At 34.2% G+C, this 27596-nt stretch overlaps 1 protein-coding gene across 2 annotated transcripts in view; it reads left to right on the top strand.

The window, feature by feature from the left end:
- Positions 1-27596, top strand: part of NCAM2 (neural cell adhesion molecule 2) — a 524714-nt gene that overhangs the window by 402004 nt on the left and 95114 nt on the right. For both annotated transcript variants that reach the window (XM_044251090.1, XM_044251091.1), the window contains exons 10-11: positions 10568-10755; positions 15620-15716. In XM_044251090.1, coding sequence (XP_044107025.1) covers positions 10568-10755; positions 15620-15716 — 285 coding nt within the window. The remainder of the gene's footprint in view (positions 1-10567; positions 10756-15619; positions 15717-27596) is intronic.

Here is a 27596-nt window from a genome sequence, read left to right as displayed (position 1 = left end):
CCTCACAAAATAAGCAATAAGAATCTATGAAAGACAATGTATTACCACAGAATTAATGCTGCAGTATAGTCCTAAATTCTACCATACTGGGAAAATGAAACACATGTCGGTGTATCTTTCCTTCTCTGATGATTCTGATGATATCCAGAATCCGTACTTACCTGGATTTTTACTCATTTATTTAACTATTATTTACTGAACATCTACTGAATGTCAAATATAAATTCAGGTGCTGTACAGAACCGTGAGAAAAGCAATATTGTCCTCACTGTCATGGTGTGCTTTAATTTGGGAACTGGAAAGCATTAAGATGAAATGTATCAAAAAGTGAGGAGACGGATAGGAAGCTAGTGCAAAGTGTGGACAACAAGGAAGTAGGTTAGGGATGGTGAGTGCCTCAGGATGGAACTTATCTCAAATAGAGACAAAGTAGACACAGAAATAGGCATGGGCCAACTAATGCGGAAACTTCTAAATCTTTATAAAAGTTTTTGATTTCAGAAGTGTGAAAAGGATCTTAGAGAAAAGATTAATCAGGATAGTAACGTTATCTTAAAATAGAAGCTGGAAGGCTGGCTGGTAAGCCAGGAAGGACCAGCCTTCTAAAGTTAACCAGGTAATGATGACGGCCTCAACCAGGGACATTATAGTGACAACTGAGAGAAGTGAATGGTATTTTTATGTACTGTGATTTATTGGTGAGTAATGAACGTCAAATGTTTAAGAAGATCTTATTTATTGTGGTTCTTAAAATCTAACATTAAAGAAAAAAAATTGAAAATGTTTTACCAGAAGATATGATGATTAGAAGAGAGGATAGTATTTCATGGCAGTATAGAAATTATTTGGAGAGTATGCAAGACAGATTTGCTATAAACCAAATACTGTTTTAGAGGGGCAACACGTGTTATGTCATCAGTATGATTTTCAGGGACAGATTTATTTTTCATTGATAGTAAATCTTACCCTATTATGCTCTTCAATTTGATTCACAAAATGGGTAGTGTACAGTGAGTTTGTGTACTGACTTGCCTGATTCTATTATTTATGAACCTTTGGAAATTCAGGTCAAAGATTTTTATAGTTCAGATCCCAGAGCCCGTGTGTTGTCTTTTATTATCATTTTCAGCCAGCTCATGAACAAGCAGAATTCAGGAATCCAGGTGGGCACTCAGCAAGATGTAAGGCTTTACTCAGATCACAGGTACCAACCACAAATAAAGCGTGTTCAGAAAAAAGCCTTCAGAGCCTGAGAGGGAACAACAGGAGAATGTGAAAAGCTTTCATTGAGCAAATAGCCAAGGAGGAAAGTTTGGTGCCATGTCAGGAATGCCGTGATGAGTGCTGGCTGCACGTTCAGCCTGAAGTCTCAGCCATAAGGCAAAAAAATAAAATAAAAAAGTACATTCACCAAACAAGAGTAACTTGACATCAAATCTGAAGGCAGTCTGAAAAGTTTCTTTAATGTCTCCCGGTAGGCCTGGAACATACTTTTCCTGATCCCCATTTTGAGGAAATGACAAATTTAGATCCTGACACGCTCTGCCGTTTCTTCTTATGCTGACAACTTTAAATTAGAGATTCAGTCAAGGTCATGGATAGAAGTGTGGTTGAAATGTCTTAGCTCAGCTGCCACGTAATTAAATTTAAATGATTTCTCCTTAGACATCTTTCCATTGTGATAGGAGCTAAGACAACATAGTTCTTTGATTTTTAAGGTCTGTGTTCATTTTACAACCAGTGTTACATATTCTCCTTCTCACAGTCTATGCAATAATGTTTATAGTCTTGTTAATCATCTATTCATGAGTAGAAGATGCAGGAGCCTGAAAATCAGGTGCTTCCTGATATTTTCACCACCAAGGAACTCACATGATTTTCTCTCATGCATTCTTCAGTTTTAGAGATATTAACTTATTAAAATGATATTAATAAAAAGGATTATTCTTCATTTTCATTATATGCATACATATATGTATATAATTACATGTATGTGTGTAAACTCCCAACCAGAGGCTTTTATAAATATGAGATAATTAACATTATCCTGAAGGATTTATAATTCTTGCCCAAAGCAAATTTCATCTCTATATAATCCAATGCTTCTTTATATATGGTAAATACTATAACCTTATCTCTATATTTTTAACTTGCCCAAGTCTCTTGTTTTCTGTGTTAGTAAACTCCTAGAGGTTAAAGAAACAAGTTCAACTCATAATTCTATAAAGAAAAACAGAATCAAAAACCCAAAGATCAAATTAATAATCAGAGGTTTATTAATCAATTAATGTCGAGGTGACATAATTGCAATCTGGCAAAGTTGGGACCCGAATCCAATGGCAGGCCTAATGCTATTTCTGATATAATATATTTATAAACAGCAAGTGCAAAATTCTGTCTTCCATTGTGTTCAGCCACTCTGTGTGTGTGTGTGTGTGTGTGTGTGTGTGTGTGTGTATGTGTGTGTGTCTAGATTCTTATAGTCAATCTTAATGTGACAATCCATGGGAAGCATTTAGGACTGTATTCATCATATTTTATGTGCTCAAAAAATGTTAGAGGTAAGGGGTCATGATCTTCCAGCAGTTTACTTCGAGCCCTCCCCCCGCAATGTCCTAATTAGGCTCAGAGCTAATAACTTTGAGACAAGAACCTTACCCATTGCACTTCCATTGTATTTATGTGCATGTACATGTACTTAAATCGCCTTCATTATACTTATGTATTTCTGCATCTGCCTGACCTACCAGAACGGATTCCCTGTTGACATGAATCGCCCACATTTTAATAGTAGGTAGCATAAAACAGACACACAATAATAATTTGGGATAATTAGTGCAGCAGCTATCTTTCCCGGAGCAGTGCATTTGGAATCTTTATGAAGAAGCCTTAGACGTCTATTTTCCCACAAGCTCAAAATATGATTTGATGAATAGCCAGGTCGGTGAAACCTTTATACCTAAACGATTATATCCACACTTGTTAATGGTTACCTTTGTGTCAGTGGACATAAATTTTGGTATTTTGACTGGAGATGTGCAATCAAGTCAATGATTTAAAAATTGCAGTATTTTGTTTGGCCAGGCACCCTAAATATTAGTTAAAATGTCAAACCAAATACAACTAAACCATAAATAAAATGTTAATCATTCACAGTAGATTGTAGAATATACTTGAATCTTAAACAAGTTAATGTACAAGTTATTGTTTAAGGGATCTAGTACAATACATGATATCACAATATTGAGTATTGAAGATGAATTTTGCCCTTGATAATCCAAGGAAAAAATATAATATGCTTTTTTAACTATGCTTATGTAATAAGCATATCACCACACATGCAGTACCTTAAGTTTTTAAAGTATGAAAATGAGGCCACTTATGATTTAATTCCAAATAATATCTCTCAACAAATAAAACAGCTTGAAATTTCCCTGAAATGATGCACATATAATGTTCATACTAGAACACACACACACACACACACACACACATAAAGTTCTGTAAGTTCACTGACACTAAAAAACATCAAAATTAGAATTTCACTGTTAAGAAAGGTACCCGTATTTTTGTTTGTTAGTTTTATATATGGAGAATATTTTGCAGTTACATTTAGTATTTTTTGCTATATCTTATGAATTATATTTTCAGAAGAAAATTCCCTTACTTTTCATTATATTCTAGAATATTCTTTTATTAGAGATATCATATACTCAAGAAAAATATATTTAGGGGTGCCTGGGTGGCTCAGTCAGTTAAGCATCTGCCTTCAGCTCAGGTCATGATCCCAGGGTCCTGGGATGGAGCCCCGCATCAGGCTCCTTGCTCAACAGGGAACCTGCTTCTCCCTCTCCCTCTGCCACTCCCCCTGATTGTGCGTTCTCTCACTGTCTGTCAAATAAATAAATAAAACTTTTTAAAAATATATTTGGACATTAACAAAATATCTATAAATTGTAATTATCAGATTCAGATATGAAGATAATCATACTCAAAATGGTAATTGCATAGCACATGTTAAAATTATAGTGATGGAAGCAATGTAACACACTCTCAACTCTTAATGTTTTGAAAAGGAATAGCCACTTGATTGAGCTCAACTTGGGAAATTCCTATGAATTTTCCTGATGTAAAAATTACATAAATTCACTTTTTGAATGATTTATTTATCAGAGAGAGAGAGAGAGAGTGCGCATAATCAGCAGGGAGGAACAGAGGGAAAGGGAGAGAGATTCTTTTCTTTTTTTTTTAAGATTTCATTTATTTATTTGAGAGAGAGTGAGAGCGAGCATGGGAGGGGAGAAGGTCAGAGGAAGAAGCGGACTCCGCATGGAGCTGGGAGCCTGATGTGGGACTAGATCCCAGGATTCTGGGATCGCAATGGGAGCTGAGTGGCAGTTGCTTAACTAACTGAGCCACCCAGGCGCCCCAAGAGAGTTTCTTAAACAGAATCCTTGCTGAGCTTGGAGCCCTATGTGGGGCTTGATCTCAGGACCCTGAGATCATGACCTGAGCTGAAATCAAGAGTCAGACAGCCAACCACTTGAGCCACCCAGGCACCCAATACATGCATTTTTAGATGAAAAATATAATTTAAAATGTGTTTAAAAATCAATTGTGGCTCAGTGGGTTAAGCCACTGCCTTCGGCTCGGGTCATGATCTCAGGGTCCTGGGATCGAGTCCCACATCGGGCTCTCTGCTCAGCGGGGAGCCTGCTTCCCTCTCTCTCTCTGCCTGCCTCTCCATCTACTTGTGATTTCTCTCTGTCAAATAAATAAATAAAATCTTTAAAAAATATATATATATATTTTAAAACATTAGTAAATATGTTCTTCTGGGGATTAAATTTATTCTTTATTGAGATGTCGAATGATGTCTTCAATTTATTGAGGAAATTTACTTTTTTTTCCCCCAAATATTCTTTTTTTTAATTTTTAATTTTTTATAAACATATAATATATTTTTATCCCCAGGGGTACAGGTGTGTGAATCGCCAGGTTTACATACTTCACAGCATTCACCAAAGCACATACCCTCCCCAGTGTCCATAACTCCACCCCCCTTCTCCCAAACCCCCTCCCCGCAGCAACCCTCAGGGGGTAGGAGAGGAATTTTACTTTTAAGGCAAGACTTCACTTGTCATGGATCAAGAGCAGAAGTGCTATGGTTAGCATATTCATAATTTCTTAACCAATAAAGGGCTAGACTGCAAATTTTGAGATTAACTTTGAAATGCCAATCTTGAATATAAGCAGTAATCAAACAAATTTTATACACTACTTCAATTTATTAATCTTATTAATTCTGAGAGAAAGGTATATTCAAATTTTCAAACTGGAGTTTAGGGAATTATCTTTGACCTTTTTTTTTTTTTTAACATTTTATTTATTTATTTGACAGAGAAAGAGAGAGAGAGCTCACAACTAGGCAGAGAGGCAGGCAGAGGGAGAAGAGGGAGCAGGCTCCCTACTGAGCAGAAAGCCCGATAACAGGGCTCAATCCCAGGACCCTGAGATCATGACCTGAGCCGAAGGCAGAGGCTTAACCCACTGAGCCACCCAGGCACCCCTATCTTTGACTTTCTGATATTGAAACAATGGATTAACTTTTCTCCTGTTTACAATTTTAAATAAACTTATAATTTATTATTTTAGCTTTTGGTGTCTTGATGCTGAAATTGAAAGGGTATATGTGTTATTTCATATTACCTCAAATTATAAAATAAACTTGAGAGAGCACAGAAACTTCAAGTAGGTGGGGGACCTTGAGCATTTGTTCCCCAGTACCCAGAAGGGAACACAGGATGAAATCAGGAAATAGTTCTAAGATGTAAATTCTACAACAAAGCAAAATATACTTTATTGTTTTATCCTTGTTCTTATTTTTCACTTCTCTCTTCCAACCCTCCTTCACTCTCCCTCCTCCTCTTTCTCCCCATTCCAGGTTTTGTTATTTTTCAATTCTTATGTAAGGTTAAGTTTCCTGCGTTTTTATCTAAGCACCTTTTATTCAAGGATATGTCGCTAAAATGTGATTCTAACCATTAAACCCTTAGTGCAGAAAATAACTGGCATGCCCCAGAGTACATTTCTTCTTACCTCTTAGCTTCTCATATATCAGCAGAAAAATTGGAAAAGTGACGATGATTTTAATTACCTCATTTTATTGGCATCACCTAGAAATAAGTGAGTGTGCAAATGTGCACCTGTTTCCATCAAAATTTTTCCTAAACTGTACTGCATGTTTCCTTTATTGCTTGAATACAGCATATAGGACTAATAAAATACTTCCTTGATTACTTGGTATAATCATTTCAAACACTAACTTCATTATTGATGATCTACAGAAACCACTTGCTGAAAATGTACTTAGTTATTAATAGAAAAACTAACACAGTGGTATGATTTCCTAATGCAATCATAAACAGCCAAAAGACTATGGGTTGGCTCTGCCACCACCTTCCCAAGTATCTCAGAATCAGTTTTTTGCATATAGAACAAAGATTTGCAGATGACTCTCATGTTCCTTTTCAGCTATTAGGTGCCACGAAATCTGTCCAGTTCTGCAGAACTTGAAATGACCATGTGCACAAAAGTATTACAAGTTTAACTTTTTCATAGGTAAATACAATAAATACAGAGATCTCCTCATATAATGAGAACGTGGGGGAATTCACACACAGTTGGGTATAAATATTTTTTATCTCCCTGTCTGAAAGTCTGACTGGGGTAAATTTCTTTATTGTGTGATTGATTTTCAAAAATTGTTTCATTCTGGAAGACCTGGGTGGCTCAGTCGTTAAGCGTCTGATATAATCTATCATATTTTGTCAAGGAAAAAGTATGCGGACACTGAAAAATGGTAAAGAGGGCCATATTCAAGTCTATTGCAATGGGGGGTGGTCAAGACTGTTGAATAGGAGAGAGAGCTAAACTCAACTCCAAATATAACAAAGACAAGTGGGGTCTTAAAGCCAATGAGCAGAATGACAGAAGTCAGTGGATGGAAAATTACTAAGAGAAACTTTATTACATTTCAACTATAATGTGCTTCTTGCTAAACGAACCTGACAGAATTCTTGCTAAAAGCAGGCCACGGACATGGGCATTAAGGGAGGATAATAAAGGACTTGATCAGATTTCAGAGATACTCGGGTATCAACGGAACAATTCCCCCTGAATCGACTTAGCATGATTCTTTAGTAAAGGAAGAAGCAGACCAGGAGAGGGCCGGAGGACAAAGCCAAGTCCTTATAGAAGGGCTTATGGAAGCGTGACAAAAGTTTTGTCAAGGAGAGCATTGTTGCCACGGTCCTTGGTTCTCACTGTGACCAAAAGCTTCTGAAACGATTCTTCTCCTTTTCCATCCACTAAATGACATATTTCATCTTGTCACAGGCAGATTTCTCTGATTTTTTCCTCTACTTTTTGCTCACAAAAATGCTCTTCCAATAGAGTTATTTCTGTTCGTTGAAATTTGTAGAATATTTTATTTTGGACCTGAACGGAATTTGGGGGACATAGACTGCCTTGAGAGACATTTCCACTACTTGATGTGCTGTTGATGCCATATTCTTCTCTCCTCTTCTTTCCCCCGGCTGTTTGGTTAACTGCCAAAGTTTATTTCCTCTGCACAATATTTGAAGCCTTTCATGATGTAAAAGGCCTACTTTTTAAAAAAGATCGACGCTCTGAAAATTACTATTTTTGATTTATCAAGATGAAATATGGCTACTGGTTTTTAGCCTGAAGTTTTCACATGTTGCCTGTGCCGGAGTCACATCCTTCAACCAGCGACCCAACACTATTTGTTGGATTTTATTAACATGCCAGTCTTGTGCCAGTGAACATTGCTGCCTTGCTGTTGATGGGGAATCTACAAAGCATATAATGTAGAGGAATTTACTTTATGTATTATTGTAGATAGAAGTTATCAATATTTTCTTGCCTCGCTCCACAAATACATTTTTTTAATGTGGCTTTCAGTATAGCATGCATTGCCTGTAAGCATGTTTGCATTCAACATCAGTGATTCCAAATTAAATTCCTACTGAGATCATCAGGCAAACAATTAGCAGCAATTGCTTACTTTTGTAGAAAAATCAAATCTTGCCCTAAGTTTATGGTTAATTTATAATACTATAACACATATTCATGCAGATACTACATCATGGACAGAGTACACTGTGAGTCAGCTATTAATAGCTCGATTAGAATGTATGATTTTCATATTGGGCTATATTTATATGCAAATAAATTATCCATAAACCTTTCCTTAGAATATTAGAATATTAAAGAGTTTATATTTCATATTTGTTAAGAGTAATAAAATGTTTTATAGAGCTAGAGACATAGATATAGATATAACCTTAGCTTTTGACTGAATATCAGCAAGTTTTGTTTCTCTTACAGTTACACCCCTAATTAGTTACACGTCTTTAGATTTTTCACTTAATCTTCCAGGTTTGGGGAAAAACAATTTTTTTTCTTTTATCCTTGAAAATACCTTCTGTTCAATTTAACCAAACTGTTGAATTGAAAATTCATTGACTGCTCAATTTCAAGTAAATTCAATGTACATTTTTTAAGAACCACATAAACGTCACACACAATGTAAGCAGTCAGGTATATAATTGTGACCAAGACATATCTTAACTCATAAGAGTCAGATCATTTGGTGGATCTTTCCACTGCCTATTACCATGCTGAGGGAAAACACAGAATCTGTGGGATTCTGTGTACAGAAGCTCAGCCACAACTGAAGGTCATGGAAAAGGTGTGTTTAGGAAGTGTAGAGCCTAGTTTTGAAGGCAGCCAGAGGGGAAGAACAGGCACATTGCAAGTGGAGGGAAAACCATAGGCAGATATGTCTGTGTAGTATTTAGCACACCTGAGTGCCAACACGTGTTATTACTTATTTAGACAATTCTGTTTTATGGGACGTTACGCTTTTTTGAGTTTTTGTTAAGGTAGCAATGCATTAAAAGCCTTTTATATAAACTTCTAATATTTCTACTTATTTTCTCTGGAGAGAGATCTATGACTGAATTGTAGAAGCAAAATTATAAAGCTTTTTAAGGTTCTTTTTCTTTCTGAGGAATTGTTCTGATTCTATTCCCTTCAATAATGTATGATGGGATCCACATCACCAAAATGTTTCTAGCACTGAATGATACAATTTTGTTGCTGAGGTGAATGGATCTATAATGAATGGTCTTTGGTTAAAATCACCATAAATTCATATCCTACGATGTAGTGCTGGAGTAAACTTGACAGCTCTTACTCCAGATCCTTCATGCTTACAACAGGACAATATCTTCCTCACAAGGTTATTTGAAAGATAAGACAGAACTCAATGTATAATCTCACTGTCTTAGATAGAAAACAGTCAAGTAGTATTTCATACCTCTGTGTGAGACTGACATTATAAACATACAATAAAACAAATATAGGATAAGAATTTTTCAATTACTTGTGCATTTGTACTACAGATTATAATTCTTATGTATCTTCTATAAAATCATATACAACAAAATTGGTGTAGCTCATTTTTAAGTACTTGGGGTTAGTAAAACAAAACATTTAAGTTAGATTACTAAAGTTGATATTCTATGCGGTGATACTAAGTTTTAAGTAGTCAATATTAGTGACAATAATAATATAAATATCAGCAACATTTTAGCTACCACTTAATATAGGACTTTGATTTTATGTAAAAATTTTAAAGATGAATTCTTTCAAATACTTATGCTGTTAACTACTGAGACTCAAAGAGGCTATGGTTGATTGGCATTTGTGCTACATCATTGTTCTAGAATGGAGCAAGACTAAAAATCATGTTTGTGTGTCTTCACAATTAGGTAATTTCAATAAGGTAATATAATAATATTGTCTATTTTCTCTTAACTGTTTTTATAGAGGTCTGAGGTAGGCTATGGAGAATTGGCAGAGCTTCATAGGAGCTGATTAATCTTCAAGTCAACTTTGTGGATTAAATTAAATCATCTCTGATTTAATTAAAACTGGAAATGATATTTCAGGAAAAACTTGTTTCTTAATTGTGATATTGGCATTTCAACTTAGATTTTATATCTGTTTAAAAATATCTCATAGAAGAAATTATATGAGTAAGACAAGATTTTTTTTTTTTTTTGAGTAAGACATGATTTAAAAAGGACCCAACACCATCGATTTTGTTATGCTAACTCACACTTTATAATTAGAGGTTTGTTCCAGAAAGAGATTTCACATATGTAGATACCTATTAATTAACTGAGTAGATAATTTTTGTCAGGTTATCAAAAGCAGAATTAACTCTGAGCATTAATCTTTCATACTTTAATAATTGGCCAACTTTTAATATTTGTATATTAATTAAAAATTATTTGATGAAACAGTCAAATAACATATTTTCATGAGTTCTCATGTCACATATTAAATATATGACATTAGAATTTCTGTGGCTTCTTAATTACATTCAAGCAGTAATTATTGTTGTACATACTAATCAAGTGATTATTTATCTTAAAGAAGAGGTCTATAAATGTTTTATTGTTTTGCTTTACAGATGCTCCCAAGTTTATATCAAACCAAACAATTTATTACTCTTGGGAAGGAAACCCAATCAATATAAGCTGTGATGTGAAATCTAATCCACCAGCATCAGTCCATTGGAGAAAAGAGAAATTAGTCCTGCCAGCTAAAAACATCACTAATTTAAAGACATATAGTGCAGGGAGAAAGATGATATTAGAGGTAAGTCTTCGTGTACATATGAATAAGTTGTATTATTTTAGCAGTCACCTACTGTTTTAGAATGCATATAAAATGTTAATATAAATACAATTATATAATATACATTTATATTACATAATATATATAAACACATACAAATTTTATTGTGTCTCTTTCTTGTGTATTTACTTAAAAAGAAAATTTTGTGCATTTAGATCATGGACCATTAATGATTAATAATATCTCACTCTTGTATAAAAAAGAGTCTATTGTAAAAGCCATTATTGTTCATAAATTTTTTGGAAAAAAGTCAGTTATATCAGGAAAAAATAGGGTGAGGGAATTAGTAATTTACCAGTTATTAAGGACCAGAAGTGTTGCTGATACTAGTTATTGATTTTGAGATTATGCCCTCCGTCTAAGACGCATACATAACTTTTTGGTGGGTGCATATTTACAAGTCTCTAAATAAACCAGATTTACTTGTTCAATGCCTCACTTCATTTTATATTTTAAATTAAGATTATAGATAATTGTCTTTATACTGCCAAGTGCCTGGCCTTTTAATTCTGTTTGAATACAATACCTTTTATTTATTAATTGTAGATTATGTGTGTGTGTATCAATTCCCAAAGATTTTGTGTCTATGATCACAATCATGAACCTTCCAATTCCTCATGTTTTCAATACAATTGGGAAGCTCTCTCAAATAACCTTATTTAGCTAAAAAGATGCTATGTTTTTCACTGTAATTCAATTTACATTCATTTTAAAAATTCATGCTTTAAAATAACATTTGACAGTCAATGTATTAACTTAAAGGTGTTCTCATTGGTGCCATATTTACTTTTCTACCTGGTAATTGGACTTCATGAAAAATTTGGTTGACAGAAGGATTTAGCCATCACTTCCCTAAATATTTAGATAACTGACTCTTTGCTCATTAAATGATTGTCTTTATCTGTTTCTTTCTTTTTAATTTGTATTTTATTTTATTTATTTATTAATATAGCCAAAAAGATAAGAGGGTAGGTCTCTAAAAGGAACTATTGTTTTATATCGATTTTCTAGGCCTAGGGCAGAAAGGCTTTGACTATCACTTACATGCCCAATAAATACGTATACTATAAAATATTAGTAAGGCAAATATCTGTGCACACCACCCATTCCAAAGGATTTAAACACCTCGGGATGGGTGGTGTCTAAATTTGTTTGAATTTAAATTGGTTACTTTGTAACTTTATTAGAAGAACTATTGGGAATTGACACAGAGGTCAGTTTCACAAAGAAACTTGGTTAGATTTAACATAAAATTTAGATTCTTAACTAGTTAAAAAGTGAGGTGAGGTTTAACTTCAGTTTGGGGTACTTTGTTCAGGCTGCCATAATGAATACCACAAACCGGGTACCTTAAATAAAGTAATCTCCTTCCCCCCACATACTTCTGTAGGCTGTAAGTCCAGGATCAAGGTGCCAGAGGGTTGGGTTTTGTTGAAATTTCTGTCCTCGGATTGCAGGTGTGCCCTCTAACCATGCACAGAACGAAGAGAACTGTGGTATCTTGTCTTCCTATAAGGACATCAGGGCCCATGTTTATGACCTCATTCAATCTCAGTTAGTTCCTTAAAGACCCTATCAGGGTTTCAACATATTTATTTTGTGGGGGGTGACACAATTTATTCCATAACAGGTAGATTTAAGTTCATTCATGTTTAAATGACTAATGTGTAATTTCTGCTTTGTTCATTTTACCACTTTTCAGTTTCTGGGATAGCTCGTAATTCGCCGTAGTCAGTATTAAGCAATGTGTTATAAATCTGGCATTTAAATATTTTAAACATTTTCTATTTAAATATTTTATCCATATAAATCTCTCACGTTATTTAATCTTCTGCCTAAATGGCATTCCTTTCCACCCCAAAGTAAAAACGAAGTGATTTTTGTTTTTATAGACCGCATGATTTATTGGTTAAAAAGCATTGGCCTTGGGATGCCTAGGTGGCTCAGTTGGTTGGGCAGCTGTCTTTGGCTAGGGTCATGAACCCAGGATCCTGGGATTGAGTCCCACATCTGGCTCCCTGCTCAGCGGGAAGCCTGCTTCTCCCTCTGCTTGCTACTCCCCCGCCTGTGCTTTCTTTCTCTTTGACAAATAAATACAATCTTAAAAAAAAAAAAAAAAGCATCCACTTTGATCATACACTTTTTATGTGTATACTATTTTTTAAAATTAAATCAAAACCCTGAATAAATAACTAATGAGTAACTAATATAACTTAAAATAAAACAAAATGGCAATAACTACCCCAAAAAAGCAACGATAAGCATTACAGATTTTAAATTAATAACATTCATATTTGCTTAGGATAGTACAGTATTTTTTTTTGCTTAAGAATTATTATAATAGTCACATAATTGCTAATTCTTAAGAACGTGTAATACAATATACAAAAATACAGTGTGCAGTTGATAACAAATGGGTCAATAACAGATTTCTTGAATTGGTTTTTAAAGTTTTTCCTTTTTCATTGAGCAAATATGTAATTCAGTCTTTTAAATTTATGAATTTTAAAACATAACAGAATATTCCATAAATCCTTTGGATTGGTGCTAATAAAATAATCTGTAAAAGTCAACTTTTTTTTTTTTCTGAGCACTTCCTAAGATAATAAGGTAATAAGCCAACATTTTAATATATTGGCAAACATTGATGTAGAAACTTTCTAATAGGTTGATTAGAATAATATTGTGCTTTTGATAATCTGTGGTGTTGTTCTTTATCTTAAGTAAAAGGCTAAGTATTAAACATATGATTTTCTCACTATGGAACACATAGAAAGAGGAAATTAAATTTATGAAAGTTTAGGAAAACAACTAGAGAACTCTTTTATTAGCACTTTACTCCTAGCTCATATTTTGATGTTCAAAATTATATTTGTTGATCAATGTATTATGTACTATTAAAGCCCACCATCTTAAGTAAGCTTGAATTATTTACCTGCATATTAAAATGTGAAAAAAGTGGAGTCATATGTAGGTGTTCCTAGCACTTCCTGGATAAATATCAGCAATAATTGGTATTTTTAAATGTGTGAATATTTTTAAACTGCTTTATAACATACCTTTGCTGTACAATACTTTATTTTTTGATAAAATTACCTATCATTCCATTGAAATGGGCTTGGTCATAAAGTCACTATTGAATGCTGCATTCACATTGCTTTCCTAGGACACATCAACTATGCAGCAGGGATCATGATTTGCCAGGTTATATATAGGTCTGTGGGCTTTTTTTTTTTTTTTTAATAATCTGTACTACTAGAGCTGTTTTCTGAATTTGTTAATCATACAACATAATAAAGAAATGATTTCAGATAAAACCGTAAAACTTTTATCTTTGATAGGTCAACTTCCAGGAACAGAAAACAAACCAACAAATGAAAAAACCCTGAATTGAGCCTTTTAAAAGTTGTTCCAACAAAACTGGCTATTTAAAATACTTGCTTAATATTGAGGGGCTGCACAATAGTCCTGATTCTTTGTCATGGCCATCCTGTCTATATTTTATCAATTCAGTGCACATTGTTCCCTATGGACTGTACAAATAGCTCTCCTATGCCTGCAAAATGTAGAAATGTTGGGGGCAAATTCTTTCTCACTAGTAAAATTATGGCCAAGTCAAGTTAGCTTGGTTTATTAAAAGCTGAATGTAAGAAAAATGAATGTTTTAATCTCTCAGGAGTACTTACAAAAGAATGATTAAAGTCTCTAGTCCTTAAACTTACGATCTATTCCTAGATAGACAGCTAACCAGGGAATGAATGGCACAGCTTTTTTGTACTTTTTCAGAATTATCATCTTCAATGGACCTCAAAATTGCACTTTTAGTTAAGAGCCTCCCATTACCACAAAATCATTTCCCCCCCTTTTGGGATAGAGTTGAAATTAACAGCAACTCTTGTAAGCATATTCTCTCTTAATAATAGTTACTGGGATTGAAAATTATATCTATTACTATCATCAAATCTCTTTTCTGAATTGATACTTCAGAATTTCGGTACATTAGAATTACAGGGTTGGCCCCAATGTTCAGCAATAGATTCCTGGAAGGTTAACTTAATTACGGATTTCAAATGTGTAAGGACTGAGGTCAGCTATTTTCCACCTAAACTGAAAGAGAATGATAGGAATTGAACAGAAATGGAGGCAAGATACTATTATTAGCCATCAAGATAATGTGCCTATCTACAGGGGTTGCTACCCAACGGCAACATTTTCTAGCAAAATACATACCTGGGAAGATTATTTTTCTTCCTTCCTTCCTTCCTTCCTCTTTCTTTCTTTCTTTCTTTCTTTGGATAAGTAAGTCCTCATCCTTCATTAATATTTTATATTCAATAAAATCATGAGAGGGGGATAAAAAAACCTGATATATTTCCAGCCTTTCATGAACTTTAAATCTGCTTGACTTTAGTCTAAAAGAGAAAACAGAGGGTTAATTAACCATGCTTTTGGTACAGTGTTCTGTTTTCAACTTCATGTCTACAGCAATTGCAGAATGTATATTTTACAAACTGTGAGCCACTTTCTGAGCTTTCCATACACAAATATCTAATGACTTTTTCTATTCAATCGATATAATAAAATGATGGCATTTGTCTACCAAATAAATTAATAGTTAAACTATATTTCACCTAGTGAAAATATAGTTACATGCATTACATCTTAAAAGGGTGTGATGCTTACTTGACAGAGAGAAAAAGAGTTATGACAAGGAGTTGTGAATAATTGAACAAGTGTGAAAATGGTGGTCATACTAGAATCTACTTTAAAACTGCCATGATTTTGTTTTAAAATTGTTAAACCTCTATTATTATGATTATTTTAGATAGCACCTACATCTGACAATGACTTTGGACGATATAATTGCACAGCCACTAACCGTATAGGAACAAGATTTCAAGAATATATTCTTGCTTTGGCTGGTAAGTATAGCCCAATAATTTCTGAGATCTCATAAAATATTTCTATAAGCAAATAGCTTTATTTTTATAAGACATGATATAGGTTATTATTAGGAAGAATGAACCAGTGCTTAAAAATTTAGAACAATTGCATCTGACAGATAGTGAGGAATTAGAACATATTTACTAATCAAGATTGATTTTAAACCATGATTCTGATTACCCAACTTTACAAGTGAGCCATCTACAAAAGAAGTAAAAAAGATATGTCTTATGAAAGCAAATTATATTTTATGTTGAGTAAGAATCCTATCAAAAGATTTAAAAAGACATCTTGAGAGAAAATAAACTAAAATTCACCTATTTTAAAATCCTAAGCTTGAAAGTACAAAGAATAGCTTATTTTTAAGGCAAATAGAAAATTTAAAGTTATATAACTTTCAATGAAAAGTGTTTCATTTTATATATGAAAACGTTCTAGTTCTTGCCCAAAAGTTTAAAGATACCAAATAATAACATGTAGACACAATTCATTTTAACTAGAAATTGTTACGTTTTTGTTATATAAATAAGCTATATATAACACACATATTTATTTCTAGAATTTGCATTATGTTTTATAAGACCGATTGGAAGTCTGAAAGTATACATTGTAGTATATTTCGCATAGCTCAGAAGATACAAAAACATGATTTTTGCCTTTTAGAACTACATAGAGAAATATCAGAAAATTATTGTAATGTTAGTTTTTTTGGATTGTTATGTTTTAATAGAATAAGTAGTTTCCACAAAAATATTTTAAAATGTTTTCTAAGTAGAGTTCTAGTATATAACTATAATTTTATATTAAGAAATATATTTACTTCTGTTGATATGTAAAGTCATGCCATTAGTTAGAAAGACCAAAAGGGAAATTTAAAAGTTTACAAAGCTGATAATACTCAAATTATTATGTAACTGGAATCTCTTTTTCTCCAATTCAAATTTTGCTACACTAGAGAAGGGAGAGAAGGGGTTGTGCAAAAGGGCTTAAGGGAAGAAAGGAGGAAGGAAAATAATGAGATAAGAGGGAATTTAGGGAGAAAAGGAGGGAGGAAGGAATTAAGGAAGAAAGGAAATAACAACTATATGTCATTTATCATGAAGTTTTTAGAAAATTAATCTCAGAGGTGCCTGGGTGGCTCAATCTGTTAAGCCACTGCTTTTGGCTCAGGTCATGTTCCCCGGGTCCTGGGATGAGCCCTGCATCTGGCTCTCTCCTCATTGGGGAGCCTGCTTCTCCCTCTCCTTCCCAGTAGTGCTCTCTCTAGCTATCTCTGTCTCTCTGTCTCTCAAATAAATAAATAAAGTTTAAGAAAAAAAGAAAAGAAAATTAAGCTCAGTGAAAATCATAGGACGTAGACTATCCACATTTAGGGAGATGAATAAACCATTACACAAGCAATTAAATTCTAGGAAAATGAAATGTGCTAAGTCATATAAAAATTCACTGATAATAAATTGAAGTGAGCATGATCTTTACTGATCAGAAGCATTCACTATTTACATTAATTCCAAGTCTCAGGAAATTAGGCAAATTTTCTTCTAATTAGTATGAAAATTTTTATAGATAATAACCAAATATGTGATCAGTATATGTATATACAGTTATATCAATACTGATATACAATTTTACATTGCTTTTTTACAAATGATGTAGGTCTGTATAGGTAAACTTGCTAATGACTAGATTTTTAAAATATTTTAAGTACTTATAATTCTGGAAAAAATACAAAAAATAGAAATTATATTCATGAGATTTTTATATCTTATTAAATTCTCAGGAAATATTTATTGTCTGTATACCTTCATATCTAACAGTTTTTTTTTTAAAAAAAGATTTCATTTATTTATTAGAGAGAAAGAGAGCTCACAAGCAGGGGGGAAGGGCAGAGGGAGAAGCAGGCTCCCAGATGGGGGCTGGATTCCAGGATCCTGAGATCATGACCCAAGTCGAGGGCAGACACCCAGTGGACAGAACGTGAACTACCCATGTGCCCACATATCTGACATTTCTTACTGTGACATTTTTCACTGAAAAATGTATTTGATATCTATCCTCCTAATGAAGATACTAACTTAATGAGTTTCCCTCAGCCTAACCATAAAAAAAAAGAAAGAAAGAAAGAAAGAAAGAAAATGTTCCCTCAAGCTAAGAGCTAAAATGTTATTGGGAATATTTCTTGAATACTGCAACTTTCCTAGTGTTTCAAAATTTTGTGACGAATACATACCTAAAATTTGTTTCAGAAAGAGATAGATTCAACTGAAATTGTAACAGAGATATAAAAATAAATTAGGCCCTGAGCCTTAGATGGGAAACATATCTTTAAACATCAGCAGTAATAAACATTATTCCTTTGATGGGACCTCTTTATCTAATGCTTACAAAATTTAGTTTTTCCTGAAGAATTTGAACAATGAAAGTGCATTGTGATTTTAAATAAAATGTAAGAGAAATGTTACGTAGAAATTCAAATATTTCAAAATAGATGTCAGTATCACAGCTCAGTATCTCATTGGCCTATCTGACCTAGTAAAAGGCCCAGATCATTTGGCATGTGTTATTTTATGTTGTAACAGATTACTCTGATTTAAAAGGGCAATGAATTAAAACAGCAACAACTGCATATGAAATTATGTGTTATATATTCTGAGAAAACTGTAGGAAGAAAACACTTTTTAACTTCCTTTGTTTCAAAATCTTTTTTTTTCTTTTTTCTTTTCCTTCCTTCTTTACCTCCTTTATAATTAAGTCTTACATCTGAGCACAATAGACATCTGTGTGCAGGTGGGGGTGCAGCAGCCTATCATAGGGCATCAGACCCTTAGCAGAGTTAATAGACTAAAAGGGGGTTCAGTGGTCTAGTGTGGGGTGTTGGAGTCTGGGCAGGTAAGAAGCATTTGCATGTGGCAAGATAGAAACAGCAAACCAGAGAGGAATGTTGGAACCTAATCAGTGTAAGGTGGGGTCCAAGTAAAATGATAAGGTAAAAGATCGATGATTCATGTCTGTAAGCACATGGGTGTCATCAGCAATTATATAAAAACACAAAAACTAGAATGACCCTGGGATAATGGTTGGGTATTGGAGTTATTGGTGTGAAGTCTGGTTTTAATGTATGTAGGTAGATACAGAAAGGGGAAAAGAAGTAAAGGTGTGTGTGTGGGTGTGTGTGTATGGGTAGGTGTGTTCAGTCATTTCCACAAGGAACTTCTCTTTGTCAGGAATTTTGCTTAGAAAGCAATTTCTGTATATGTAAATGATGAATCCCTAAATTCTACACCTGAAACCAATTTTACCAATTCTACACCTGAAACCAATTTTACTGTATGTGGTAGCTAACTAAAATTTAAATAAAAACTTGAAATTAAAAAAAATAAAGAAAGAAAGAAAGAAAAGAAAACAATTTCTCAGCCAGCTGTATCCACAGAGAGGACTTGAGATCTCCAGCACCTCAGCAGCAAAGACCAAACATGGCTGGCAGCTACATTTTGGTTTCTAAATACTAAAAGTAACTAAGGTTTCTTGAAAAATGGCTGATTCTAGGAGTGGGACAAGGAAAGTACAAGATAAGTCTGGAACAATGTGTTTTGCTAGGAGGAAAAGAAATTTTAAAAAAGCATCCATCAATCATTTTTAACAAATACCATAATACAAATAATTTACCTGAGGGGCATCAATGGTTGCTAATGCAGGTATATGTTGTGAAAAAATTTAGCAAGTTAGATGATAAAAAAATAAATAAATCAATCAAAATACTTTTGAAGTGTCTACCCCCAACTTATCTTTAATTACAAAGGGAAAATAGCAACATTATAGTCGTAAGCCTACCAGATCCCACTTTAATTAAGTGATCAAAATTAACATCACCAGTAATGAGAAAATTAAACTTGGATGCTACCAGAAATAGGCAATGAGAAAAACACAGAATAACAATTATAATTTTCCTGCCAAAAATGCATAATCAGAATCTAGTATGAGGAAAGGGAAGGCAAATCTGAATGGAGGTGTCTCCAAAGTGTCAAAGCTATGCAAAGGAATGATTAAGGAAACTTTCTATATTAAAGGACAATAAAGATAAATAACAAATAAGTGCCATGCCTGCATCTTTTGTTATAAAGGACATTACTGGGATGATATGAAATTTGATTGTAGTCTTTGGATTAGATGGTAATTTAATTGTTTTCTAGAGTTTATGTAAGAGAGAGTTTCGTTATGGTAAATGCACACTTAAGTTGGCACCATGTCAACTTACTCTAAATGGCCCACATTAAAAAGATAAGTTCTGTGCAGTAGTCTTACAAATTTTCTACAAATATGAAATTATGTTTTTAAAAATGAGTAGGGGCACCTGGGGGGCTCTGTTGGTTAAATGTCTGACTTTTGAAATCAGCTCAGGTCTTAATCTTGGGGTCGTGAGTTAAAGCTTTGCGATAGACTCCACACTGGCCGTGGAGCCTACTTTAAAAAAAAAAGGAAACTAAGGCCAACAAATTCCTAAATATAGAAGAGCAACATAACTTGTGAATATAGCTAGCATTCTTGATAAAAAAAAAATCTTTTGTGTATGTGCATACATCATTTCTATCTGTGATCTTATAAATGGTTTTAAAACAGTTAAAAGAATTTTTGCATATTAAATAATCATTGATTCACAGACAACTGGTGTTTTTGAATATAGAGGTCTAATTTTTACTCTGAAATATAGTAATTTATTTAGACATCTTTTTTAAATGTTTTAGTAAGTATGATAATAGTACTTTCTTTTTTTTTTTTAAGATTTTATTTACTTCTTTGACACAGAGAGACACAGCAAGAGAGGGAACACAAGCAGGGGTAGTGGGAGAGGGAGAAGCAGGCTTCCCACCAAGCAGGGAGCCCGATTGCCTCAATGTGGGTCTTGATCCCAGAGCCCCAGGATCATGACCTGAGCAAAAGGCAGATGCTCAATGACTGAGCCACCCAGGTGCCCAGTAGTACTATTTCTTAACAATGGTGGTCTAGTCTTTATTTGGCAGGATATGGAAGTGTATGGTACAGCAATGTATGGAAATTGGCATAGAGATACCACTTATATTTGTAAGCTGGATATTTCATCTCTATGCTGCCCACTTCATTTGCTTTTATCTCTGCTGGGAAAAAAAAGCTTGATAAAGTTCTAGCAAGAAGACACATTGGAGTGGTTAGCTAACTTGAATCCTGAGTAGTCATCGACATAATTCTCAAAGTAGCTCAAAGACATACATGAGAAATTATTTATACTTATTTTACAGAAAAAACATACATTCAGAAATTAGCAAAAATATGTAAAAGCTCAGTTTGTTATTATTATATCTATTATGATGATGATTTAAATAGTAAGTAGGATAAAATATTGGCTAGGTCAAAGGTCTCCTATGAATAAAGGGTCAATGAGGAGGCAGAGTCTTTTTTTCCTCTGGTCTTACTTCCTACATGATCTTAATTGGCCAAGTCCTAATTTTAACTCCATTTTTATTTTTACATTCTCACAATTAATATCAAGGAACTTATGTCCATTTTTCAAATGATTTTTTAAAAATAATTTATATTTAACTGTGCTTGAATTAAATCAGAAAAACCATGAACAGGGTCTTCCTATTAGTCCCCGGCTTCATATTCAGGAGCAAGGATTGGTTCAGTCCTCTTTGGTTTATATTCTATCTTTAGAAAATCACGATATATGGGAAATATTTCCCATATGTGTTTGATAACCAATTTTGCTATATTAAGTTTTTTATTAAAATACCACATATAAATACAATTAGATGAAGAGAGGGACAGAGAGGTTTTTTTAAAAAGACTTCTTCAATAGTTTTTTTTTTTTTTTTCAAGTGTACTTCTTAGGGTGATAATCTTTTTTTTCTAGCTAGAAACATATTTTCTTTTTTGATTTAAATACTCATCTTAGAGAAAATTAAAAATATAGAACAAAATATAGAACATAAAGGAGAATCAAGTTGTAACAATATAGTTAACAATTATCATTCCTTCCTTACATTTTTCTACTTCTAATAGTCATGATCTGACAAGGTAGTCTATATGTATTTATATGTGTATTTTTTGAAGTTTTTCTCAAAAGACTATTAATCTAACTTTTGCAGATTATCAAATGATTTCATTCATTATTCCAACTTTCTTCATTTCATCTCTTATATTTAATTCTTAACTGTAACCTTTTTCATATTAAATCTTAATATGGTGAGCTCCCATTTGCCTCATTAGTTGATAGGCTTTCCTGATAAAGTCACCTTTTCTTGGGCACTTTTAGGGGAAGGACTCTGCCGTAGCTGGCAGGCAGCACATCTCACATTGGGAATGGGTGCTTCTGTGCTGAAGGGGGTTTCAGTGCTCCACAGAAGCCACTCCAAGATCCAGCTGAGCAGAACTGTGTGAAGACTAAGTGAGAAAATGAATTCAAAGCCCCAGCACAGGGCATGGACTCAATAAATACTAGCGGGCTACTATTATGGCCAAGTTCTAGTTCATATTGATCACTTTTTTTTGCGTAAAAGTCAGTTTGTTAAATGCCTCTTTAGATATAATGCACAGGTCTAGGGAAAAACAACAACAACAACAACAACACACAGATCTGGTAATTGTAGACCAAAGCAGAGTAAAACTTGATTGTGTGGTAATGACCTCCCTTATACTGGACACTGTATTTCTATTAAAGATTACAAAATTTCAGGTCATTTTGCCTTTGTTTCCTTTAGTCCTGTATCTTTTGCACAGAAACTGCTCTTAAGTGAGTTCTCCCATGCTGTGCTTCACAATTGATTTTTATTTTAACCTCAGTCAGGACCCTTTACTTACCCCTATTAAATCTCATCTTGTCCATTTGGACTCATCTTTTTAACCTACTGAGACCTTGTCAAATCCAATGTTTTAGCCCTCTTTCCAGGATTGATTTAATTCAAAAATACCATAAAGTGTGGTCATCTGTATTTTCACCTAAGTCATGGGGAAATCTATCAAGGCATTTTTGGGAAGAATAACCTGCTTATAGGCTAACCTGGATCAATTGAACAAAATTCTGTATTTATGGAATTATAGTCAATCTGCACATCCTTATAACTGAATCATATTTGATCCAGACCCTTGTTACATAAAACCTGAAAGCAGGTGAAAGTTGGTTCATTTGGAAACAAACTTTCCTCAACTGAATATAAAGCCAGGTTTCTCTTACATGATCAGTTTTAGTAACTGGTCTGGAAAAGTCTATGTCTTGCTCTATTTTTTCCAAAACTATGAGGCAAACTTTTGTGTGCCTTCATAAACTATGTATAACATCAGCTTAATTTTGTAATTCCCTGGTTCCTCTGGAAGTAAAGAAAATTAGGATAGTTAGATATTATTTTCAAGGAGCCCCTCCTTGCATCAATTTTTAATCATTTGTTAGTTCACTCACTCACCATGTGTATCATGAGTTTCTAGTAAGTACCAGGCACTGTTTTAGACTTTGGGAATCAGGAAATGAGTAAAATATGGCCCCTGATCTTTATACTGAAGTTAGAGTACAAAAGAAGGGTAGAAATCTACATTTAGAGAAACATGGAAATTGGAAATTGGCCCATACCCTATACCATATTGAGATCAGTCTCTATAATGTTACCATCATAAAAGGATCTTTCTGCTTTGTAACTGAAAACTCCAAACTTCCCTTGCTATATACATGATAGAGACAGATGCAATGAAATGAAATGAAATGCTGGGGAATACAGAATGGAATTCCCTTTAGAATTCTTGGGGATGGTTTCAAATAGGTGTCAACTTCCGAGTTCAGTTTGAAAGACTGAGTAGAAACAGGTTCCTTGAAAAGAAAGGGAGAAATGGCAAGAATCAAGGGTTCCATGTTGTGAAATAGCATGGACTGTACAATCACGGGAGACTGGAGGCCATATTGTGTGAGGACATCAGTGGTGGTGATGAGAATAGGAAAATAATGAGGTGGTCAAATTATGCATGTCCTTAAAAACATTTAGCATGTTTGCATTCATCTACATATTTCATGTCCATGTTTCTCTAAATAACCTAAAATTTATAAGTGTAAACTTAAACATCTTAACATCTTAAGGTAATGCCCACTGTTCCAGAAAGGGAGATAATAGAATGTATATATTATTTATACATATATATATATATGTATGTATGTATGTGTGTATGTATGTGTCTGTGTGTAGAACAGGAAGATGGATTACTTTCCTTTTGTTTTGGTGGGTGTCAGTGTAAAAAAAAAAAAAGTAAGCTTTTTATTTCTTTAGTGAAAAATAATTCTTATCTTAAAAAAAATCATCTTGATCTTATAAATTCTTCTGGCAACCACATCAATTCTTTGCCCTCTACTCTTCCTTAATAAAAAAAAAACTTCACAAAAGAATTGATTATATTTTCTGTACCTAATTACTTTTCTTTCATTCTGTCACAAACTCTTCCGGTTGGGTTTTTACCTTTACTGCTCTATAAAACCTATTATCAAGGTATCCGTTGAGTTTCTTCATGCTCAATCCAGTGGCCCATTCTCAGTCCTCATACTTCTTGATCTACGGGCAGAATATTACCCAATTAATCACTTCTTTCTCCCTGAATCTCTCTTCAGCCTCCAACTTAGCTAGCATGTCAGCATGCTTTTCTTGTTTTCCTTCCCCATCGGGCTCTCCTTAATATCTTTTGCTAGTTATAAATCTCTGACCTGTTAAAAACCACTGTCTCTCAGTTTTTCGATCTTTTTGTTTTTATATAAACTCATATCCTTGATATGCTAAATTCTTATGGATTTAAATACCACCTGTATTCCACCTGTAACTCCAATATATATCTTCATCTTGGATCTTTTTCCTGAATGTTAAATTTCATAACCAACTGCTTAATTCCCTTTCCCTTTAAATGTTCTATAGGCGGGGTGCCTGGGTGGCTCAGTTGGTTAAGCCACTGTCTTCTGCTTAGGTTGTGATCCTGGACTCCAGGATCTAGTCTCACATCAGGATCCCAGCTCCCTGGGGAGTCTACTTCTCCCTCTGACCTTATTCCCTCTCATGTTCTCTCTCTCTCTCTCAAATAAATAAATAAAATCTTTTTTTTTCCAATTTATTTATTTTCAGAAAATCATTATTCATTATTTTTTCACCACACCCAGTGCTCCATGCAAGCCGTGCCCTCTATAATACCCACCACCTGATACCCCAACCTCCCACCCCCCCGCCACTTCAAACCCCTCAGATTGTTTTTCAGAGTCCATAGTCTCTCATGGTTCACCTCCCCTTCCAATTTACCCAAATTCCCTTCTCCTCTCTAACGCCCCTTGTCCTCCATGCTATTTGTTATGCTCCGCAAATAAGTGAAACCATATGATAATTGACTATCTCTGCTTGACTTATTTCACTCAGCATAATCTCTTCCAGTCCCGTCCATGTTGCTACAAAAGTTGGGTATTCGTCCTTTCTGATGGAGGCATAATACTCCATAGTGTATATGGACCACATCTTCCTTATCCATTCATCCGTTGAAGGGCATCTTTGTTCTTTCCATAGTTTGGCCGTGGCCATTGCTGCTATAAACATTGGGGTACAGATGGCCCTTCTTTTCACGACATCTGTGTTAAAAAAAAATTGTTCTGTAGACAATGAAAATGTCCAGATGTCCAGATATCCAAAGCCAATCACCCCTACCTACCTTCCTTTGGCATTCTTTCCATATCAATAAATGTTAACTGCCACTTTTCAGTTGTTCCTTTTCAGTCATCTTTAAATCTACTTATGTACCCAGGCCCAACCCCTTGATGTGTCTTGTTGATTCTACTAGCAAGGTATTTCCAAAGTCTCCTTGGTTTCGTGAAATCAAATTCTATATTTTGGTTGTTTTTATTTCTTTGGTTTGTTGGTTTGCTTTGCTCTTAATATAGATTGTGCCATAAATTCCTAAATCGGTCTTCCCGCTTTAGCAAGAAGTTTCCCCCTGGTGTATATTTTAAATAAACAACAACAAGAGGAGGAATTCTTTAAAAACAAAAACAAACAAATAAACTAATTAAAAAACGTGATTTTCTTCTACTCAGAGCATTTTGGTGGCTTAACGTTTTGTCCAGGGATGAAGCCATAGTGATTATGAAAGCCTATGAGGCTTCACAATGTTCCTTCTTATCCTGCCCTCCTTGACTTCTCTGTCCTCTGTCTCCTTCTCCCCCAGCTTAGCCATGCTCCACTGCCCAGATCATCCCCCTTCTTTAAAAACCCAAGACATAGTTCATCTTTTTCCTTACTATTTTCTGTACCTTGCATTTTCATGAGTTGTTTCTTTCTTTCTTTTTTTTATTCCTTTAGGCCCTTGGTTAAATATTACCTTTTTTTAGCAAAGATATTCTTGTTCCCCCAATTTCTTTTTTTTCTTTTTAAAAATTTTTATTTAAATGCAATTAATTAACATATAGTGTATTATAAGTTTCAGAGGTAGGGTTTAGTGATTCATCAGTTGCCTGTAATACCCAGTGCTCATTACATCAAGTGCCCTCCTTAATGCCCATCACCCTGTTACCCCATCCCTCACCCACCTCCCCTCCAGTAACCCTCAGTTTGTTTTCTAGGATTAAGAGTCTCTTATGGTTTGTCTCCATCTCTGATTTTGTCTTATTTTATTTTTAAAACTACAACACTTCAGCTTTCATCCCTATCCCCCAACTATCTCCCATGCCTGCTAAATTTTTGACCACAGTATTTACAGTAAACAATTTATGTATATATAATTACTTTTATCTAAATACAATGTAAAATTTACAAATATAATTACTTTTATGTAATTACAATGTAACCACCAAAAGAGTAGAGATTGCTGTCTCACTTTTGCCTCCAACATAAAACTGACTGACTTGTAGTAAGTTTAAATGAATTATTGACTGTATAAAGGATTTAGTATGTTTTATTTAATATGTTTATTAGTCATAATGGAAATGCCCCATTAATAATGGGATATGGGAGTCCATGACTTGTGAGAAGGATCAATACTTGAGTATTACAGAGAGAAATAATTTCCACGTATACCTCAGGTGTAAATGAGCACTTCAATGGAGAATATTAGAAGTAGAAATGATCTAATTAAGGAGAGCTTCCTGGATTACCTCAGGTTAATCATTGGACTTAAAAATATAGGAACAAATAAAATAAGAAGCAATTATTCAGAGAGTTAATATAACCACTGTACAAAGAAAAGTTTAAAGATGTGTGATCAAGTGTTGTGAAAAGATCAGTAGAATAATGCTTTAGATTTGGCAATTGGAGAAAAACAGATAGGTAGTGAAATAAGAAATGTATAAGGTTTTAGATGTGTTGTGAATTTGCTATTATGTTTAGATGAAGTTTGTAACTGAAATAGGAACAATAGACACAAAATCTTATTGGAAGGAAGATGGTCACCCAGAGCAGAAGCAGATGGAATCCATCTTAGCATAGTCCCCAGATGCATGCAATTGATATGACCCTGCACATTATATGACCTTGCTGAATCCAGGAAGGTCAGTCCTTTATGAGACAATCCCTTAATAATTGAGTCTTTTATCAGATGGAGACTGACTAAGAAACCAAGCAGAAAATAACTGAATATTGAGAGTTGAGTGGTTATAAAATCATTGAAAAGACAGAGGAAAGGGAAGACCAGAGAATCACCAGTCTTCTGGCTTCAGAAGTCAAATAGCAAAGTGCAATTCAGTGGTCAAGTCTGCAACTGCTAACCGGAAGTCAGGAGACCCTACTGCCAAGCTATCCTTCTGTTGACCTGACAGCCATCCCACACAGAAACCTGTGAACAGGCTGTGGGGTAGGGGGTCCAGGTTCTCCCTTCATTCACATCTG

Source organism: Neovison vison, chromosome 6 (assembly GCF_020171115.1).
Source record: "Neovison vison isolate M4711 chromosome 6, ASM_NN_V1, whole genome shotgun sequence".
Taxonomy (NCBI): domain Eukaryota; kingdom Metazoa; phylum Chordata; class Mammalia; order Carnivora; family Mustelidae; genus Neogale; species Neogale vison.
The sequence above is the reverse complement of the archived record's forward strand: the minus strand, read 5'-3'. Positions and strand labels throughout refer to the sequence as shown.